Raw genomic sequence first — 18283 nt, 5'->3', positions numbered from 1 at the left:
TGGCCTGTATTCTCAGACCCCACTGGGTGGACGTGGCCTGTATTCTCAGACACACTGAAGCCACCACTGGGTGGACGTGGCCTGTATTCTCAGACACACTGAAGCCACCACTGGGTGGACGTGGCCTGTATTCTCAGACACACTGAAGCCACCACTGGGTGGACGTGGCCTGTATTCTCAGACCCCACCACTGGGTACGTGGCCTGTATTCTCAGACCTCACCACTGGGTACGTGGCCTGTATTCTCAGACCCCACCACTGGGTACGTGGCCTGTATTCTCAGACACCACCACTGGGTGGACGTGGCCTGTATTCTCAGACCCCACCACTGGGTGGACGTGGCCTGTATTCTCAGACCCCACCACTGGGTGGACGTGGCCTGTATTCTCAGACCCCACCACTGGGTGGACGTGGCCTGTATTCTCAGACCCCACCACTGGGTGGACGTGGCCTGTATTCTCAGACACCACTGGGTGGACGTGGCCTGTATTCTCAGACACCACCACTGGGTGGACGTGGCCTGTATTCTCAGACCCCACCACTGGGTGGACGTGGCCTGTATTCTCAGACACCACTGGGTGGACGTGGCCTGTATTCTCAGACCCCACCACTGGGTGGACGTGGCCTGTATTCTCAGACACCACTGGGTGGACGTGGCCTGTATTCTCAGACACCACCACTGGGTGGACGTGGCCTGTATTCTCAGACACCACCACTGGGTGGACGTGGCCTGTATTCTCAGACCCCACCACTGGGTGTACGTGGCCTGTATTCTCAGACACCACTGGGTGGACGTGGCCTGTATTCTCAGACACCACCACTGGGTGGACGTGGCCTGTATTCTCAGACACCACCACTGGGTGGACGTGGCCTGTATTCTCATCTGACCAAAGCACCGGTTCCAATGCAACATTCATAATCTACATTTATCAATGGCCATCTCAGTCTCCGGACTTGAAATCCATTGAAATCCTGTGGTTTGAATTGAGAAGGGCAGTCCACAAGCACAGACAAAGGATATGAAGGATCTGTAAGGGTTCTGTATGGAGGAATGGTCTAAGATCTGTATGGGTTCTGTATGGAGGAATGGTCTAAGACGTACCTTTGAGAATGATGAATAAAATAATATAATTTCAATTTTTGTAATAGATGAGTATTTGAATAATTTTTTCTCATTTTTTATCAAGGGTGTCAATATCAGATCCCACTGTACATGTAGTGGAACTGTTTACCCGAGGGGGTGGGGCCTGTGTTGCTGGGGGAACAGTTTGACCCGAGGGGGTGGGGCCTGTGTTGCTGGGGTAACAGTTTGACCCGAGGGGGTGGGGCCTGTGTTGCTGGGGTAACAGTTTGACCCAAGGGGGCGGGGCCTGTGTTGCTGGGGTAACAGTTTGACCCGAGGGGGTGGGGCCTGTGTTGCTGGGGTAACAGTTTGACTCGAGGGGGCGGGGCCTGTGTTGCTGGGGGAAAAAACAGTTTACCTGAGGGGGTGGGGCCTGTGTTGCTGGAGGTTGTGTAGTTGGTTGTTTCGGGGCATTGCCATTCGCTGTGTTTCCTGACCTGCGTACATTAGAAATCATCATGTGAAATGCAACAGCTGTGACCCAGAGAAAGTCACCCAGTTTTACATACTATATGCTTTTAATCTCATACAATTTCTATTTCTGTCACACAACCTGTTAAACTAATCAAAGAAGTGCCACCATCTAGGTTTGTACAGTTTTGTGATGAGATGAACCCAATTTACAGAGACAAGAATATTTATTGACATTTTGTTGGTTTACTCATAATCTAGGTGTCCATAAGCTACAGTTGAAGTGTGAAGTTTACATACACTTGGGTTGGAGTCATTAAAACTAATTTATCAACCACTCCACTAATTTCTTAGTTTGGGAAACAGCTTGGGAAATTCCAGAAAATGATGTCACGGCTTTAGAAGCTTCTGATGAGTCCTATATCAACATAACCTGAAAGGCCGCTCAGCAAGGAAGAAGCCGCTGCTCCAAAACCGCCATAGAGCCAGACTGCGGTTTGCAACTGCACATGGGGACAAAGATCGTACTTTTTGGAGAAATGTACTCTGGTCTGATGAAACGAAAATATAACTGTTTGGCCATAATGACCATCGTTATGTTTGGAGGAAAAAGGGGGAGTCTTGCAAGCCGAAGAACACCATCCCAACCGTGAAGCACGGGGGTGGCAGCATCATGTTGTGGGGGTGCTTTGCTGCAGGAGGGACTGGTGCACTTCACAAAATAGATGGCTTCATGAGGGAGGGAAATTATGTGGATATATTGAAGCAACATTTCAAGACATCAGTCAGGAAGTTAAAACTTGGTCGCAAATGGGTCTTCCAAATGGACAATGACCCCAAGCATACTTCCAAAGTTGTCACAAAACGGCTTAAGGACAAAAAAGTCAAGGTATTGGAGTGGCCATCACAAAGCCCTGACCTCAATCCCATAGAAAAATTGTGGGCAGAACTGAAAAAGCGTGTGCGAGCAAGGAGGCCTACAAACCTGACTCAGTTACACCAGCTCTGTCAGGGGGAATGGGCCAAAATTCACCCAACTTATTGTGGGAATCTTGTGGAAGGCTACCCGAAACATTTGACCGAAGTTAAACAATTTAAAGGCAATGCTACCAAATACTAATTGAGTGAATGTAAACGTCTGACCCACTGGGATTGTGATGAAAGAAATAGAAGCTGAAATAAATCATTCTCTGTCCTATTATTCTGACATTTCACATTCTTAAAATAAAGTGGGGATCCTAACTGACCTAAAACAGGGAATTTTTACTAGGATTAAATGTCAAGAATTGTGAAAAACTGAGTTTAAATGTAATTTGGCTAAAGGTGTATGTAAACTTCCAACTTCAACTGTAAGTATCCATAGCTAGGTGTCCATCCAATTAGCGATAGAATTTCAGAGGAATACTCTAGAATCCGCATTACGGAAATATGCATTTTCCCCACCAGTGGTGTTTCCAGATAGATAGATAGATAGATAGATAGATATATATATATATGTATAATATACTTTTTGCTGATAGAAACCAGTGCGTGATGACAGAGTACACAAAATGTACTTCTTCGCTCAAGTATTCGTGTACCGAATAAAAATGTCAACTTCAATGTTTCCACGTTTTGTTTCCATCACAGCCGTCAGGATCATTTAAAAAACATGTTTATGACTTACAAACTGTGGATGAAACCGTGGTGATAGACTGTTTATATCCACGACTGGGTTTACCCGGAGCGTGGTGATAGACTGTTGATATCCACGACTGGGTTTACCTGGAGCGTGGTGATAGACTGTTGATATCCACGACTGGGTTTACCCGGAGCGTCTGGAGCGTGGTGATAGACAGTGTTTACCTAGAGTGTCTGGAGCGTGGTGATAGACAGTGTTTACCTAGAGCGTCTGGAGCGTGGTGATAGACAGTGTTTACCTAGAGGGTCTGGAGCGTGGTGATAGACAGTGTTAACCTAGAGGGTCTGGAGCGTGGTGATAGACAGTGTTTACCTAGAGTGTCTGGAGCGTGGTGATAGACAGTGTTTACCTAGAGTGTCTGGAGCGTGGTGATAGACAGTGTTTACCTAGAGTGTCTGGAGCGTGGTGATAGACAGTGTTTACCTAGAGTGTCTGGAGCGTGGTGATAGACAGTGTTTACCTAGAGCGTCTGGAGCGTGGTGATAGACAGTGTTTACCTAGAGCGTCTGGAGCGTGGTCCTTTGAGGCATCTTTCCAGGGTATCCCTTCTGAACACATAGAGCAGTACTAACACCAGCAGCACCAGGATGGGAACCACCAGCAGGAAGAAGATCAGCAGGCCGTCCCTCAGGGAATAATCTGGGAGCAGCAGAGTGATAGTTATTAGTGAAGGTCAGCAGGCCGTCCCTCAGGGAGTGAACAGCACCTGTCTATAATGACAGGCAGGTAGAGACAGGAAAGGTGTGCAGTGAACAGCACCTGTCTATAATGACAGACAGGCAGAGGGAGGACAGGTGTGCAGTGAACAGCACCTGTCTATAATGATAGGCAGGTAGAGGGAGGAAAGGTGTGCAGTGAACAGTACCTGTCTATAATGACAGGCAGGTAGAGACAGGAAAGGTGTGCAGTGAACAGTACCTGTCTATAATGACAGGAAAGGTGTGCAGTGAACAGTACCTGTCTATAATGACAGGCAGGTAGAGACAGGAAAGGTGTGCAGTGAACAGTACCTGTCTATAATGACAGGCAGGTAGAGACAGGAAAGGTGTGCAGTGAACAGTACCTGTCTATAATGACAGGAAAGGTGTGCAGTGAACAGTACCTGTCTATAATGACAGGCAGGTAGAGACAGGAAAGGTGTGCAGTGAACAGTACCTGTCTATAATGACAGGCAGGTAGAGACAGGAAAGGTGTGCAGTGAACAGTACCCGTCTATAATGACAGGCAGGTAGAGACAGGAAAGGTGTGCAGTGAACAGTACCTGTCTATAATGACAGGCAGGTAGAGACAGGAAAGGTGTGCAGTGAACAGTACCTGTCTATAATGACAGGCAGGTAGAGACAGGAAAGGTGTGCAGTGAACAGTACCTGTCTATAATGACAGGCAGGTAGAGACAGGAAAGGTGTGCAGTGAACAGTACCTGTCTATAATGACAGGCAGGTAGAGACAGGAAAGGTGTGCAGTGAACAGTACCTGTCTATAATGACAGGAAAGGTGTGCAGTGAACAGTACCTGTCTATAATGACAGGCAGGTAGAGACAGGAAAGGTGTGCAGTGAACAGTACCTGTCTATAATGACAGGCAGGTAGAGACAGGAAAGGTGTGCAGTGAACAGTACCTGTCTATAATGACAGGCAGGTAGAGACAGGAAAGGTGTGCAGTGAACAGTACCTGTCTATAATGACAGGTAAGGTGTGCAGTGAACAGTACCCGTCTATAATGACAGGCAGGTAGAGGGAGGAAAGGTGTGCAGTGAACAGTACCTGTCTATAATGACAGGCAGGTAGAGACAGGAAAGGTGTGCAGTGAACAGTACCCGTCTATAATGACAGGCAGGTAGAGACAGGAAAGATGTGCAGTGAACAGTACCTGTCTATAATGACAGACAGGTAGAGGGAGTTAAGGTGTGCAGTGAAGATTACCTATCTGTGCAGGCCCGCTGTCCACACTGCCCCCTCTCCCTGACTTGGCACAGTTAGGAGGTCCCCAGCCGTCATTACAGTGGCAGTGGCCCTGGTTGTTACACACCTGGGGGAGATATACCAATCAATTAACTAATCAACCAGCCAATACAATAGACACTGGTCTCTCTCCCAAGTAGAGCCAAACAATTAACTAATCAACCAGCCAATACAATAGACACTGGTCTTGACTCCCCAGAAGAGCCAATCAGATGGCCTGTAACACGTGATGTACCAAACCCCTTCTAGAGGGCGAGACCTCTCCCCAGAAGAGCCAATCAGATGGCCTGTAACACGTGATGTACCAAACCCCTTCTAGAGGGTGAGATCTCTCAGAAGAGCCAATCAGATGGCCTGTACGTAGAATGTAGAATGAGACCTTCTCTTACCCCCCGGCTGTTACATGTGTTGTTGGCATCACAGTGGAGGTCAACAGGCAGTAGAGCTGAGGCATTCACACACTGGAAGTCAAGGCAGGCCTGTAATAAAAAGAGAGGAGTCCTGGATATTATCTCTGGATTCAAACAAACCTCCCATAGCAATGACTACAAGGCATTATGGTTGTCCTGCCGCCTCAGTACACACCACCCACACTGTGGAAGAAATGGCTCAACACACACCACCCACACTGTGGAAGAAATGGCTCAACACACACCACCCACACTGTGGAAGAAATGGCTCAACACACACCACCCACACTGTGGAAGAAATGGCTCAACACACCACCCACGCTGTGAAAGAAATGGCTCAACACACACCACCCACCCTGTGAAAGAAATGGCTCAACACACACCACCCACCCTGTGAAAGAAATGGCTCAACACACACACCACCCGCTCTGTGAAAGAAATGTCTCAACACACACCACCCACCCCGTGGAGGAAGTGACATCATCTTAGAAAGACAGAAAGGGACAAAGTTGAAGACACTGAAACCAAAAATGCTAATCTTACCTTCCCCTTGGTGCAGGGGCTGCCCTGGTTGACATAGGCAGGGTCCAGAACATCAGAGCCCAGGTTAAAGTCTGCGTTGACACACGAAGAACCATCGATGATCTGGTTACTGACCGAGCCTCCAGGAGGAGGGTTGTTGGTGTTTACGTTAGTGCACTGTACCTTCCCACACATGGCATTACTGCAGGAACACAGTGGAGACAGGGAGGGAGTCAGTAGTAACTCTATACAGGAACACAGTGGAGACAGGGAGGGAGTCAGTAGTAACACAGTGGAGACAGGGAGGGAGTCAGTAGTAACACAGTGGAGACAGGGAGGGAGTCAGTAGTAACACAGTGGAGACAGGGAGGGAGTCAGTAGTAACACAGTGGAGACAGGGAGGGAGTCAGTAGTAACACAGTAGAGACAGGGAGGGAGTCAGTAGTAACACAGTGGAGACAGGGAGGGAGTCAGTAGTAACACAGTGGAGACAGGGAGGGAGTCAGTAGTAACACAGTGGAGACAGGGAGGGAGTCAGTAGTAACTCCATATAGGGAGGGAGTCAGTAGTAACTCTATACAGGAACACAGTAGAGACAGGGAGGGAGTCAGGAGTAACACAGTGGAGACAGGGAGGGAGTCAGTAGTAACTCAGTGGAGACAGGGAGGGAGTCAGTAGTAACACAGTGGAGACAGGGAGGGAGTCAGTAGTAACACAGTGGAGACAGGGAGGGAGTCAGTAGTAACACAGTGGAGACAGGGAGGGAGTCAGTAGTAACACAGTGGAGACAGGGAGGGAGTCAGGAGTAACACAGTGGAGACAGGGAGGGAGTCAGTAGTAACACAGTGGAGACAGGGAGGGAGTCAGTAGTAACACAGTGGAGACAGGGAGGGAGTCAGTAGTAACTCAGTGGAGACAGGGAGGGAGTCAGTAGTAACACAGTGGAGACAGGGAGGGAGTCAGTAGTAACTCAGTGGAGACAGGGAGGGAGTCAGTAGTAACACAGTGGAGACAGGGAGGGAGTCAGGAGTAACACAGTGGAGACAGGGAGGGAGTCAGTAGTAACTCAGTGGAGACAGGGAGGGAGTCAGTAGTAACTCCATATAGGGAGGGAGTCAGTAGTAACTCTATACAGGTACACAGTGGAGACAGGGGGGAGTCAGTAGTAACTCCATATAGGGAGGGAGTCAGTAGTAACTCTATACAGGGAGGGAGTCAGGAGTAACTCTATACAGGGAGGGAGTCAGGAGTAACACAGTGGAGACAGGGAGGGAGTCAGTAGTAACACAGTGGAGACAGGGAGGGAGTCAGTAGTAACACAGTGGAGACAGGGAGGGAGTCAGGAGTAACACAGTGGAGACAGGGAGGGAGTCAGGAGTAACACAGTGGAGACAGGGAGGGAGTCAGGAGTAACACAGTAGAGACAGGGAGGGAGTCAGTAGTAACACAGTGGAGACAGGGAGGGAGTCAGGAGTAACACAGTGGAGACAGGGAGGGAGTCAGGAGTAACACAGTGGAGACAGGGAGGGAGTCAGTAGTAACACAGTGGAGACAGGGAGGGAGTCAGGAGTAACACAGTGGAGACAGGGAGGGAGTCAGTAGTGGCTCTACCCTCCGCCCAGGGGGGCTGGGGCTCCACCCTCCGCCCAGGGGGGCTGGGCTCTACCCTCTGCCCCGGGGGGCTGGGGATCTACACTCCGCCCCGGGGGGCTGGGCTCTATTACCATCATGTGTTAAACAAAAAAGTGTCAAACAATTCAAAATATATTTTACAGAGCCACCCTTTGCCTTGACATTCTCTCAACCTCCCAACACTTTTTTTGGTTACTACATGATTCCATATGTGTTATTACATAGTTTTGATGTCTTCACTATTATTCTACAATGTAGAACATATAAAAAATGAAGAAAAACCCTAGAATGAGTAGGTGTTCTAGAACCCTGGAATGAGTAGGTGTTCTAGAACCCTGGAATGAGTAGGTGTTCTAGAACCCTAGAATGAGTAGGTGTTCTAGAACCCTGGAATGAGTAGGTGTTGTAAAACTTAACAGTAATGAAACATTTCTCATCTTACTTTTTCATCAATTATGAATGCCGATGACAAATTCAGATCACTTACGCCAAACTACATTTCACATAGGTCCCTGACGACGTCATGCCACAGTTCCCAAACGCATCCCCCTTTAGATTAGCCGTCTGAAAGCAGATGTCTGCTGCTTTGCTTGCACCTGGGAAGAAAAATAAATCAAAACATTTAACATTTCAGACTTAAGAAATAAAAGAAGGAAAATATTAACAGTCAGGTCACAAGGTCACAGTTACTTTCTTGATTCAAATATAGAAAATAAAAATAAAATCAAATATATAAAATAAAATATATAAAATAAAATATATAAAATAAAATATATAAAATAAAAATCTAATCAAATATATAAAATAAAAATAAAATTAAATGTATAAAATTAAAATAAAAAAGAAAATGAAAATAAAATAAAATATAGAAAATTAAAATAAAAAAGAAAATGAAAATAAAATAAAATATAGAAAATAAAAATAAAATATAGAAAATGAAAATAAAATTAAAATAAAATCAAATATAGAAAATAAAATATATAAAATAAAATATATAAAATAAAAATCAAATATATAAAATTAAAATAAAATCAAATATATAAAATTAAAATAAAATCAAATATATAAAATTAAAATAAAATATATAAAATTAAAATAAAATATATAATATAAAAATAAAATAAAATATATAAAATTAAAATAAAATATATAATATAAAAATAAAATCAAATATATAAAATTAAAATAAAATCAAATATATAAAATTAAAATAAAATCAAATATATAAAATTAAAATAAAATAAAATATATAAAATTAAAATCAAATATATAAAATTAAAATAAAATATATAATATAAAAATAAAATAAAATATATAAAATAAAATGTATAAAATAAATATAAAATATATACAATTTAAATTAAATACAATATTTAAAATAAAAATAAAATATAAAAAATAAAAATAAAATATAGAAAATAAAATATATAAATATGTTTATTTTGTACCTGTTTCAAAAAGATGTTTGCATTGGTAGTCGTAGGTCTGGCAGCGGCCCTCATAACAGTACGCCGCGTTGTTCTCACAGAGAAGCCCATCCATGATATAGAAGTCAGATGGACAGTAGGAGGTGGAGCCGTTGCAGTATTCTGGGAGGTCGCATGAGTTGACAGATCCCCTGCACGGTGTCCCTGACACGCTGATCTGAAAAATTGGAGAGAAATTAGGCCGGAGAAACATAAATTTTCAAAATCGGTTTTCATATTTAAAATCAAAAGTTGACACCTCCCAAGTTGAAACCTCTGACGAAATAGCTCAACACAATCCTAGGCCCTCCCCCACCAACAAACTGCTTTCATTGAAGATCATTGATTTGCTGTCCGGTTTGGGGAGCGCCCTAATCCATACGGTTTTGAAGACCGACAGCAGCTGGACTAACCTTGCAGTCCTTGCAGCAGGCTCCCTGAGCGCAGGCCGATCCCCAGGTCAACTTACAGGTGGCCGCGTCACAGCACTTATTGGTACATTCCTGCAACATCGGCAAGATTAGTAAACTTAGGCATGTCAAAAACTAAATTCTGAACCGACACATCCATGGATAACTGACCAAATTATAAAATACATGCATTGTAATTTTGAATTATTTAAAAAGTGTTGTCTATCAATCATGACAAGCTACCTGGGTCTGACATTTTTGATGGAAAATGACTGAGGATAATATTGAACGATATTGCCACTCCTATTTTCCATATCTTCAATCTAAGCCTTACAGGAAAGTGTATGCCCCCAGGCCTGGAGGGAAGCAAAAGTCATTCCGCTACCCAAGAATAGCAAAGCACCCTTTACTGGATCAAACAGCCAACCAATCAGCCTGTTAACAGATTAAATTAACAGATTGTGGGGGATGTTTTTTTTTAGACTTCAGTCCATCTTCTGACATTATCGGTCATAATCTGCTGTTGGAAAAACATCTGTGTTATGGCTTTACACCACTTGCTATATTGTGGATAAAGAGTTACCTGTCTAACAGAACCCAGGGGGTGTTCTTTAACGGAAGCCAACATAATCCTGGTAGAGTCAGGCATTCCCCAGGGCAGCTGTCTAGGCCCCTTGCTTTGTTCAATCTTTACTAATGAGCTGCAATTGGCACTGAGAAAATACTGTGTCTATGACTCATCACGTCAGCTACCACAGCAAGTGAAATCACTGCAATAAGAGCTGCAGTCAGTTTAAGAATGGGTGGCAATATAAATAAGCTGAAAGTATTTGGGACAAATCATTCACTAAACCCTTACCTCACCAAAATCTTGTAATGAATGTGGAAGTTGAGCAAGTTGAGGTGACTAAACTGCTTGTAGTAACCATAGATTGTGAACAGTCATGGTGAAAACACAGTAATACAACAGTAGCTAAGATGGGGAGAAGTCTGTCCATAATAAAGCACTGCTCTGCCTTAACAGCACTTGCAGGCCTGAGTTTTGTGGCACCTGGACTACTGTCCAGTCTTGTGGTCACGTGCCACAAAAGAAGGACATGGGAAATTACAATTGTCTCAGAACAGACAGCACGGCTGGCCCTTGGATGTACACGGACAGCTAACATTAATCATATGTCCTGGCTCAATGTAGAGGAGAGATTGACTTCATCACGCATACCCCACAAGACATGCCACCAGAGGTCTCTTCACAGTCCCCAAGTCCAGAACAGACTATGGGAGGTGCACAGTACTACATAGAGCCATGACTACATGGAACTCTATTCCACAGTACTACATAGAGCCATGACTACATGGAACTCTATTCCACAGTACTACATAGAGCCATGACTACATGGAACTCTATTCCACAGTACTACACAGAGCCATGACTACATGGAACTCTATTCCACAGTACTACATAGAGCCATGACTACATGGAACTCTATTCCACAGTACTACATAGAGCCATGACTACATGGAGCTCTATTCCACAGTACTACATAGAGCCATGACTACATGGAACTCTATTCCACAGTACTACATAGAGCCATGACTACATGGAACTCTATTCCACAGTACTACATAGAGACATGACTACATGGAACTCTATTCCACAGTACTACATAGAGCCATGACTACATGAAACTCTATTCCACAGTACTACATAGAGCCATGACTACATGGAACTCTATTCCACAGTACTACATAGAGCCATGACTACATGGAACTCTATTCCACAGTACTACATAGAGCCATGACTACATGGAACTCTATTCCACAGTACTACATAGAGCCATGACTACATGGAACTCTATTCCACAGTACTACAGAGCCATGACTACATGGAACTCTATTCCACATCAGGTAACTGATGCAGCAGTAGAATCAGATTGGTTTTTAAACAGGCAAAAATAAACCTTATGAAACAGTGGGACTGGGAGGACACACACACTTTGTACTGTAAAGTAGTGGCCTTAGAGAACACACACAATGTGTTGTGAAATCTGTTGAAATGTAAATGTTTAATTATATTTAACTGCCTTAATGTTGTTGGACCTCAGGTACAGTAGCTGCTGCCTTGGCTGGGACTAATGGGGATCCATAATAAACCCCAGGAAGAGTAGCTGCTGCCTTGGCAGGAACTAACGGGGATCCACAATAAACCCCAGGAAGAGTAGCTGCTGCCTTGGCAGGAACTCATGGGGATCCATAATAAACCCCAGGAAGGGTAGCTGCTGCCTTGGCAGGAACTATGGGGATCCATAATAAACCCCAGGAAGAGTAGCTGCTGCCTTGACAGGAACTAATGGGGATCCATAATAAACCCCAGGAAGAGTAGCTGCTGCCTTGACAGGAACTAATGGGGATCCATAATAAACCCCAGGAAGGGTAGCTGCTGCCTTGGCAGGAACTAATGGAGATCCATAATAAACCCCAGGAAGAGTAGCTGCTGCCTTGGCAGGAACTAATGGGGATCCATAATAAACCCCAGGAAGAGTAGCTGCTGCCTTGGCAGGAACTAATGGGGATCCATAATAAACCCCAGGAAGAGTAGCTGCTGCCTTGACAGAACTAATGGGGATCCATAATAAACCCCAGGAAGAGTAGCTGCTGCCTTGGCAGGAACTAATGGGGATCCATAATAAACCCCAGGAAGAGTAGCTGCTGCCTTGACAGAACTAATGGGGATCCATAATAAACCCCAGGAAGAGTAGCTGCTGCCTTGGCAGGAACTAATGGGGATCCATAATGAACCCCAGGAAGAGTAGCTGCTGCCTTGGCAGGAACTAATGGGGATCCATAATAAACCCCAGGAAGAGTAGCTGCTGCCTTGGCAGGAACTAATGGGGATCCATAATAAACTCCAGGAAGAGTAGCTGCTGCCTTGGCAGGAACTAATGGGGATCCATAACAAACCCCAGGAAGAGTAGCTGCTGCCTTGGCAGGAACTAATGGGGATCCATAATGAACCCCAGGAAGAGTAGCTGCTGCCTTGGCAGGAACTAATGGGGATCCATAATGAACCCCAGGAAGAGTAGCTGCTGCCTTGGCAGGAATTAATGGGGATCCATAATAAACCACAGGAAGAGTTGCTGCTGCCTTGACAGAACTAATGGGGATCCATAATAAACCCCAGGAAGAGTAGCTGCTGCCTTGACAGAACTAATGGGGATCCATAATAAACCCCAGGAAGAGTAGCTGCTGCCTTGGCAGGAACTCATGGGGATCCATAATAAACCCCAGGAAGAGTAGCTGCTGCCTTGGCAGGAACTAATGGGGATCCATAATAAACCCCAGGAAGAGTAGCTGCTGCCTTGACAGAACTAATGGGGATCCTTAATAAACCCCAGGAAGAGTAGCTGCTGCCTTGACAGAACTAATGGGGATCCATAATAAACCCCAGGAAGAGTAGCTGCTGCCATGGCAGGAACTAATGGGGATCCTTAATAAACCCCAGGAAGAGTAGCTGCTGCCTTGACAGAACTAATGGGGATCCATAATAAACCCCAGGAAGAGTAGCTGCTGCCTTGGCAGGAACTAATGGGGATCCATAATAAACCCCAGGAAGAGTAGCTGCTGCCTTGACAGAACTAATGGGGATCCATAATAAACCCCAGGAAGAGTAGCTGCTGCCTTGGCAGGAACTAATGGGGATCCATAATAAACCCCAGGAAGAGTAGCTGCTGCCTTGACAGAACTAATGGGGATCCTTAATAAACCCCAGGAAGAGTAGCTGCTGCCTTGACAGAACTAATGGGGATCCTTAATAAACCCCAGGAAGAGTAGCTGCTGCCTTGACAGAACTAATGGGGATCCATAATAAACCCCAGGAAGAGTAGCTGCTGCCATGGCAGGAACTAATGGGGATCCTTAATAAACCCCAGGAAGAGTAGCTGCTGCCTTGACAGAACTAATGGGGATCCATAATAAACCCCAGGAAGAGTAGCTGCTGCCTTGGCAGGAACTAATGGGGATCCATAATAAACCCCAGGAAGAGTAGCTGCTGCCTTGACAGAACTAATGGGGATCCTTATTGAATCCAAAATACAACACTCAGCCAAAGCTCCCATTAACACAAAGTAACATTAGAAATGTTATATATATTAGAAAAATCATTCTGAATCAATTATACATCATCAATCAATGTGTGAATGAATCAACGAATTAAGCATAATAGAAAGCCATTCAATGTGTGAATGAATCAACGAATCAAGCATAATAGAAAGCCATTCAATGTGTGAATGAATCAACGAATCAAGCATAATAGAAAGCCATTCAATGTGTGAGTGAATCAACGAATCAAGCATAATAGAAAGCCATTCAAGTGAATCAACGAATGTAAGGACAGACAGGAAGACAGGTGAGTCAGACAGGAAGACAGGTGAGTCAGACAGGAAGACAGGTGAGTCAGACAGGAAGACAGGTGAGTCAGACAGGAAGACAGGTAAGTCAGACAGGAAGACAGGTAAGTCCGACAGGAAGACAGGTAAGTCCGACAGGAAGACAGGTAAGGACAGACAGGAAGACAGATAAGGACAGACAGGAAGACAGATAAGGACAGACAGGAAGACAGACAGGAAGACAGATAAGGACAGACAGGAAGATAGGTGAGTCAGACAGGAAGACAGGTAAGTCAGACAGGAAGACAGGTAAGGACAGACAGGAAGACAGGTGAGTCAGACAGTACCTGGGGTGTTCCACAGTCACAGTCCTCTCCTTCCTCTAACATTCCGTTGCCACATTTACCCACAGAGACGATGTTGGACTGGGAGGGCTGGTTCAACAGACACACCCCTCCTCCACGCAGGACCAGGCGCTCAAAGTCAGAGGCACTACAGTCACTGAAGAGGGTGGATCCACTGGGGAGGGGAAGACAGACGACGCTGTACATGAATACCACACCGATGGAATCAATCAAATCAGTCACAATCAATGACTCCATTTCTATGAGACATACACTTATCAATATGGACAAAAGTATGTGGATTTCTGCTCGTCAAACATCTCATTCCAAAATCATGGGCATTAATATGGAGTTGGTCCCCCTTTGCTGCTATAACAGCCTCCACTCTTCTGGGAAGGCTTTCCACTAGATGTTGGAACATTGCTGCTATAACAGCCTCCACTCTTCTGGGAAGGCTTCAGGTCAGGGCTTTGTGCAGGCCAGTCAAGTTCTTCCACACAGATCTCGACAAATAATTTCTGTATGGACCTCGCTTTGTGCAAAAGGGCATTGTCATGCTGAAACAGGAAAGGGCCTTCCCCAAACTGTTGCCACAAAGTTGGAAGTACAGAATCATCTAGAATGTCATTGTATGCTGTAGCGTTAAGATTTCCCTTCACTGGAACTAAGGGGCCCGAACCATGAAAAACAGCCCCAGACCATTATTCCTCCTCCACCAAACTTTACAGTTGGCACTATGCATTGGGGCAGGTAGCGTTCTCCTGGCACCAAACCCAGATTTGTCCGTCAGACTGCCAGATGGAAAAGCGTGATTCAGAGAACGCATTTCTACTGCTCCAGAGTCCAACGGTGGTGAGCTCCACACCACTCCAGCCGACGCTTGGCATTGTGCATGGTGATCTTAGGCTTGTGTGCGGCTGCTCAGCCACGGAAACTCATTTCATGAAGCTCTTGATGAACAGTTCTTGTGCTGACGTTGCTTCCAGAGGCAGTTTGGAACTCTGTAGTGAGTGTTGCAAACGAGGACAGACTATATTTACGCTCTACTTGTCCCAGGACTCTGCGGTCCCGTTCTGGCAGCTTGTATGGCCTACCACTTCGTGGCTGAGCAGTTGTTGCTCCTAGACGTTTCCTCTTCACAATAACAGCACTTACAGTTGACCGGGGGGCAGCTCTAGCAGGGCAGAAACCTTTCCAACTGTCTTGTTGGAAAGGTGGCATCCTATGACGGTGCCACGTTGAAAGTCACTGAGCTCTTCAGTATGGGGCCATTCTACTGCCAATGTTTGTCTATGGAGATTGCATGGCGGTGTGCTAGATTTTATACACTTGTCAGCAATGGGTGTGGGCCCGAATGAACCAGATCCACTAATTTGAAGGGGCGTCCACATACTTTTGTATATATAGTGGGGCGGCAGGGTAGCCTAGTGGTTAGAGCGTTGGACTAGTAACCGGAAAGTTGCAAGTTCAAACCCCCGAGCTGACAAGGTACAAATCTGTCGTTCTGCCCCTGAACAGGCAGTTAACCCCACTGTTCTTAGGCCGTCATTGAAAATAAAGAATTTGTTCTTAACTGACTTGCCGAGTTAAATAAAGGTTAAAATAAAATAAAAAAATTCACTCAGCAGGTGAGTGTAAATAATGTTGACCAATACAGTGGCAACCTTACAGTTAATATATATACTATATATATATACTATAGTTCAACAAACAGGTTGAATAGCAGATGGCCTCTGAAAAAGACAACGCTCAGGAAAGGAGAATGTTGCTTTAGGGGTTTTTTGTGGCGATGACAGTCGAGGCCAGTACTTTACTTACGTTGCCGAGGCAGCCATGATACAGCTCCCTCCATTACAGCTACAGCGGCTGTCGTCGTGATTCATGCCCAGGTTATGGCCCATCTCGTGGGCCACGACAGTAGAGACGTAGCCCAGACCGTCACCACTATACTGTGGAGATAGAAGACCACATGCTGTTCAGATGTGGAATGGTTAAATATATATATATATATATGTTTAAAGGAGAAAATGACAATTGATTTAAACCAAAAACCCAAATGGAGTTGGGAAAAAACCCCTCTGAATACTATAAATGTTAGCAGGAGCCTTTGGAACATGGTGTTACACACGGTACATTACCACACGAAGAAGAATCTGTGGAATGACACAAACACACTGTGCTTCGTCATCGTGGACTGGTTTCACCTGTTTACATTTGCATAGCAGATTAACTCCTGTGATGTGTCCCAAATGGCACCCTATTCCCTATATAGTGCACTACTTTAGACCAGAGCCCTATAGAACCCTATTCCCTATATAGTGCACTACTTTAGACCAGGGCCCTATAGAACCCTATTTATTTTATAGTGCACTACTTTAGACCAGGGCCCTATAGAACCCTATTTCTTTTATAGTGCACTACTTTAGACCAGGGCCCTATAGAACCCTATTTATTTTATAGTGCACTACTTTAGACCAGGGCCCTATAGAACCCTATTTCTTTTATAGTGCACTACTTTAGACCAGGGCCCTATAGAACCCTATTTATTTTATAGTGCACTACTTTAGACCAGGGCCCTATAGAACCCTATTTCTTTTATAGTGCACTACTTTAGACCAGGGCCCTATAGAACCCTATTTATTTTATAGTGCACTACTTTAGACCAGGGCCCTATAGAACCCTATTTATTTTATAGTGCACTACTTTAGACCAGGGCCCTATAGAACCCTATTTATTTTATAGTGCACTACTTTAGACCAGGGCCCTATAGAACCCTATTTATTTTATAGTGCACTACTTTAGACCAGGGCCCTATAGAACCCTATTTATTTTATAGTGCACTACTTTAGACCAGAGCCCTATAGAACCCTATTTATTTTATAGTGCACTACTTTAGACCAGGGCCCTATAGAACCCTATTTATTTTATAGTGCACTACTTTAGACCAGGGCCCTATAGAACCCTATTTATTTTATAGTGCACTACTGTTGATCAAGGCTCCGGGTAAAAAAGTAGTGTTTAAAAGGGGAATAGGGTGCCGTGCGATAGGGTGCCGTGCGATAGGGTGCCATTTGTGAAGCAGACCAATAGGGTGCCATTTGGGAGGAAGTCATGGTGTGTCTGAGAACAAACTGCACTATTGTCTTCTACATCTGACTGACTCATGAATAATCTAGACCTATCAGGTGGCTGACACAACCTCACAACACTAACAACCACAGCCTCAGACGGTACTAGCTGGCTAGGTTACTATCTGACTCATGAATAAATCTAGACCTATCAGGTGGCTGACACAACCTCACAACACTAACAACCACAGCCTCAGACGGTACTAGCTGGCTAGGTTACTATCTGACTCATGAATAATCTAGACCTATCAGGTGGCTGACACAACCTCACAACACTAACAACCACAGCCTCAGACGGTACTAGCTGGCTAGGTTACTATCTGACTCATGAATAATCTAGACCTATCAGGTGGCTGACACAACCTCACAACACTAACAACCACAGCCTCAGACGGTACTAGCTGGCTAGGTTACTATCTGACTCATGAATAATCTAGACCTATCAGGTGGCTGACACAACCTCACAACACTAACAACCACAGCCTCAGACGGTACTAGCTGGCTAGGTTACTATCTGACTCATGAATAATCTAGACCTATCAGGTGGCTGACACAACCTCACAACACTAACAACCACAGCCTCAGACGGTACTAGCTGGCTAGGTTACTATCTGACTCATGAATAATCTAGACCTATCAGGTGGCTGACACAACCTCACAACACTAACAACCACAGCCTCAGACGGTACTAGCTGGCTAGGTTACTATCTGATTCATGAATAATCTAGACCTATCAGGTGGCTGACACAACCTCACAACACTAACACCCACAGCCTCAGACGGTACTAGCTGGCTAGGTTACAATGATTAGTC

At 44.9% G+C, this 18283-nt stretch overlaps 1 protein-coding gene across 3 annotated transcripts in view; it reads right to left on the bottom strand.

Annotated features, from left to right (window-relative positions):
• LOC110515237 (disintegrin and metalloproteinase domain-containing protein 9-like) overlaps positions 1-18283 on the bottom strand; it is a 39109-nt gene that overhangs the window by 3581 nt on the left and 17245 nt on the right. For all 3 annotated transcript variants that reach the window (XM_036973480.1, XM_036973481.1, XM_036973479.1), the window contains 10 exons: positions 16161-16291; positions 14346-14517; positions 9620-9709; positions 9189-9384; positions 8228-8336; positions 6130-6310; positions 5566-5655; positions 5138-5243; positions 3713-3854; positions 1482-1560 (listed from right to left, as the gene is read on the bottom strand). In XM_036973480.1, the coding sequence (XP_036829375.1) occupies positions 1482-1560; positions 3713-3854; positions 5138-5243; positions 5566-5655; positions 6130-6310; positions 8228-8336; positions 9189-9384; positions 9620-9709; positions 14346-14517; positions 16161-16291 (1296 nt within the window). The remainder of the gene's footprint in view (positions 1-1481; positions 1561-3712; positions 3855-5137; positions 5244-5565; positions 5656-6129; positions 6311-8227; positions 8337-9188; positions 9385-9619; positions 9710-14345; positions 14518-16160; positions 16292-18283) is intronic.

Source organism: Oncorhynchus mykiss, unplaced genomic scaffold, assembly GCF_013265735.2.
Source record: "Oncorhynchus mykiss isolate Arlee unplaced genomic scaffold, USDA_OmykA_1.1 un_scaffold_258, whole genome shotgun sequence".
NCBI lineage: Eukaryota > Metazoa > Chordata > Actinopteri > Salmoniformes > Salmonidae > Oncorhynchus > Oncorhynchus mykiss.
This window is presented reverse-complemented; position numbering and strand designations above follow the sequence as displayed.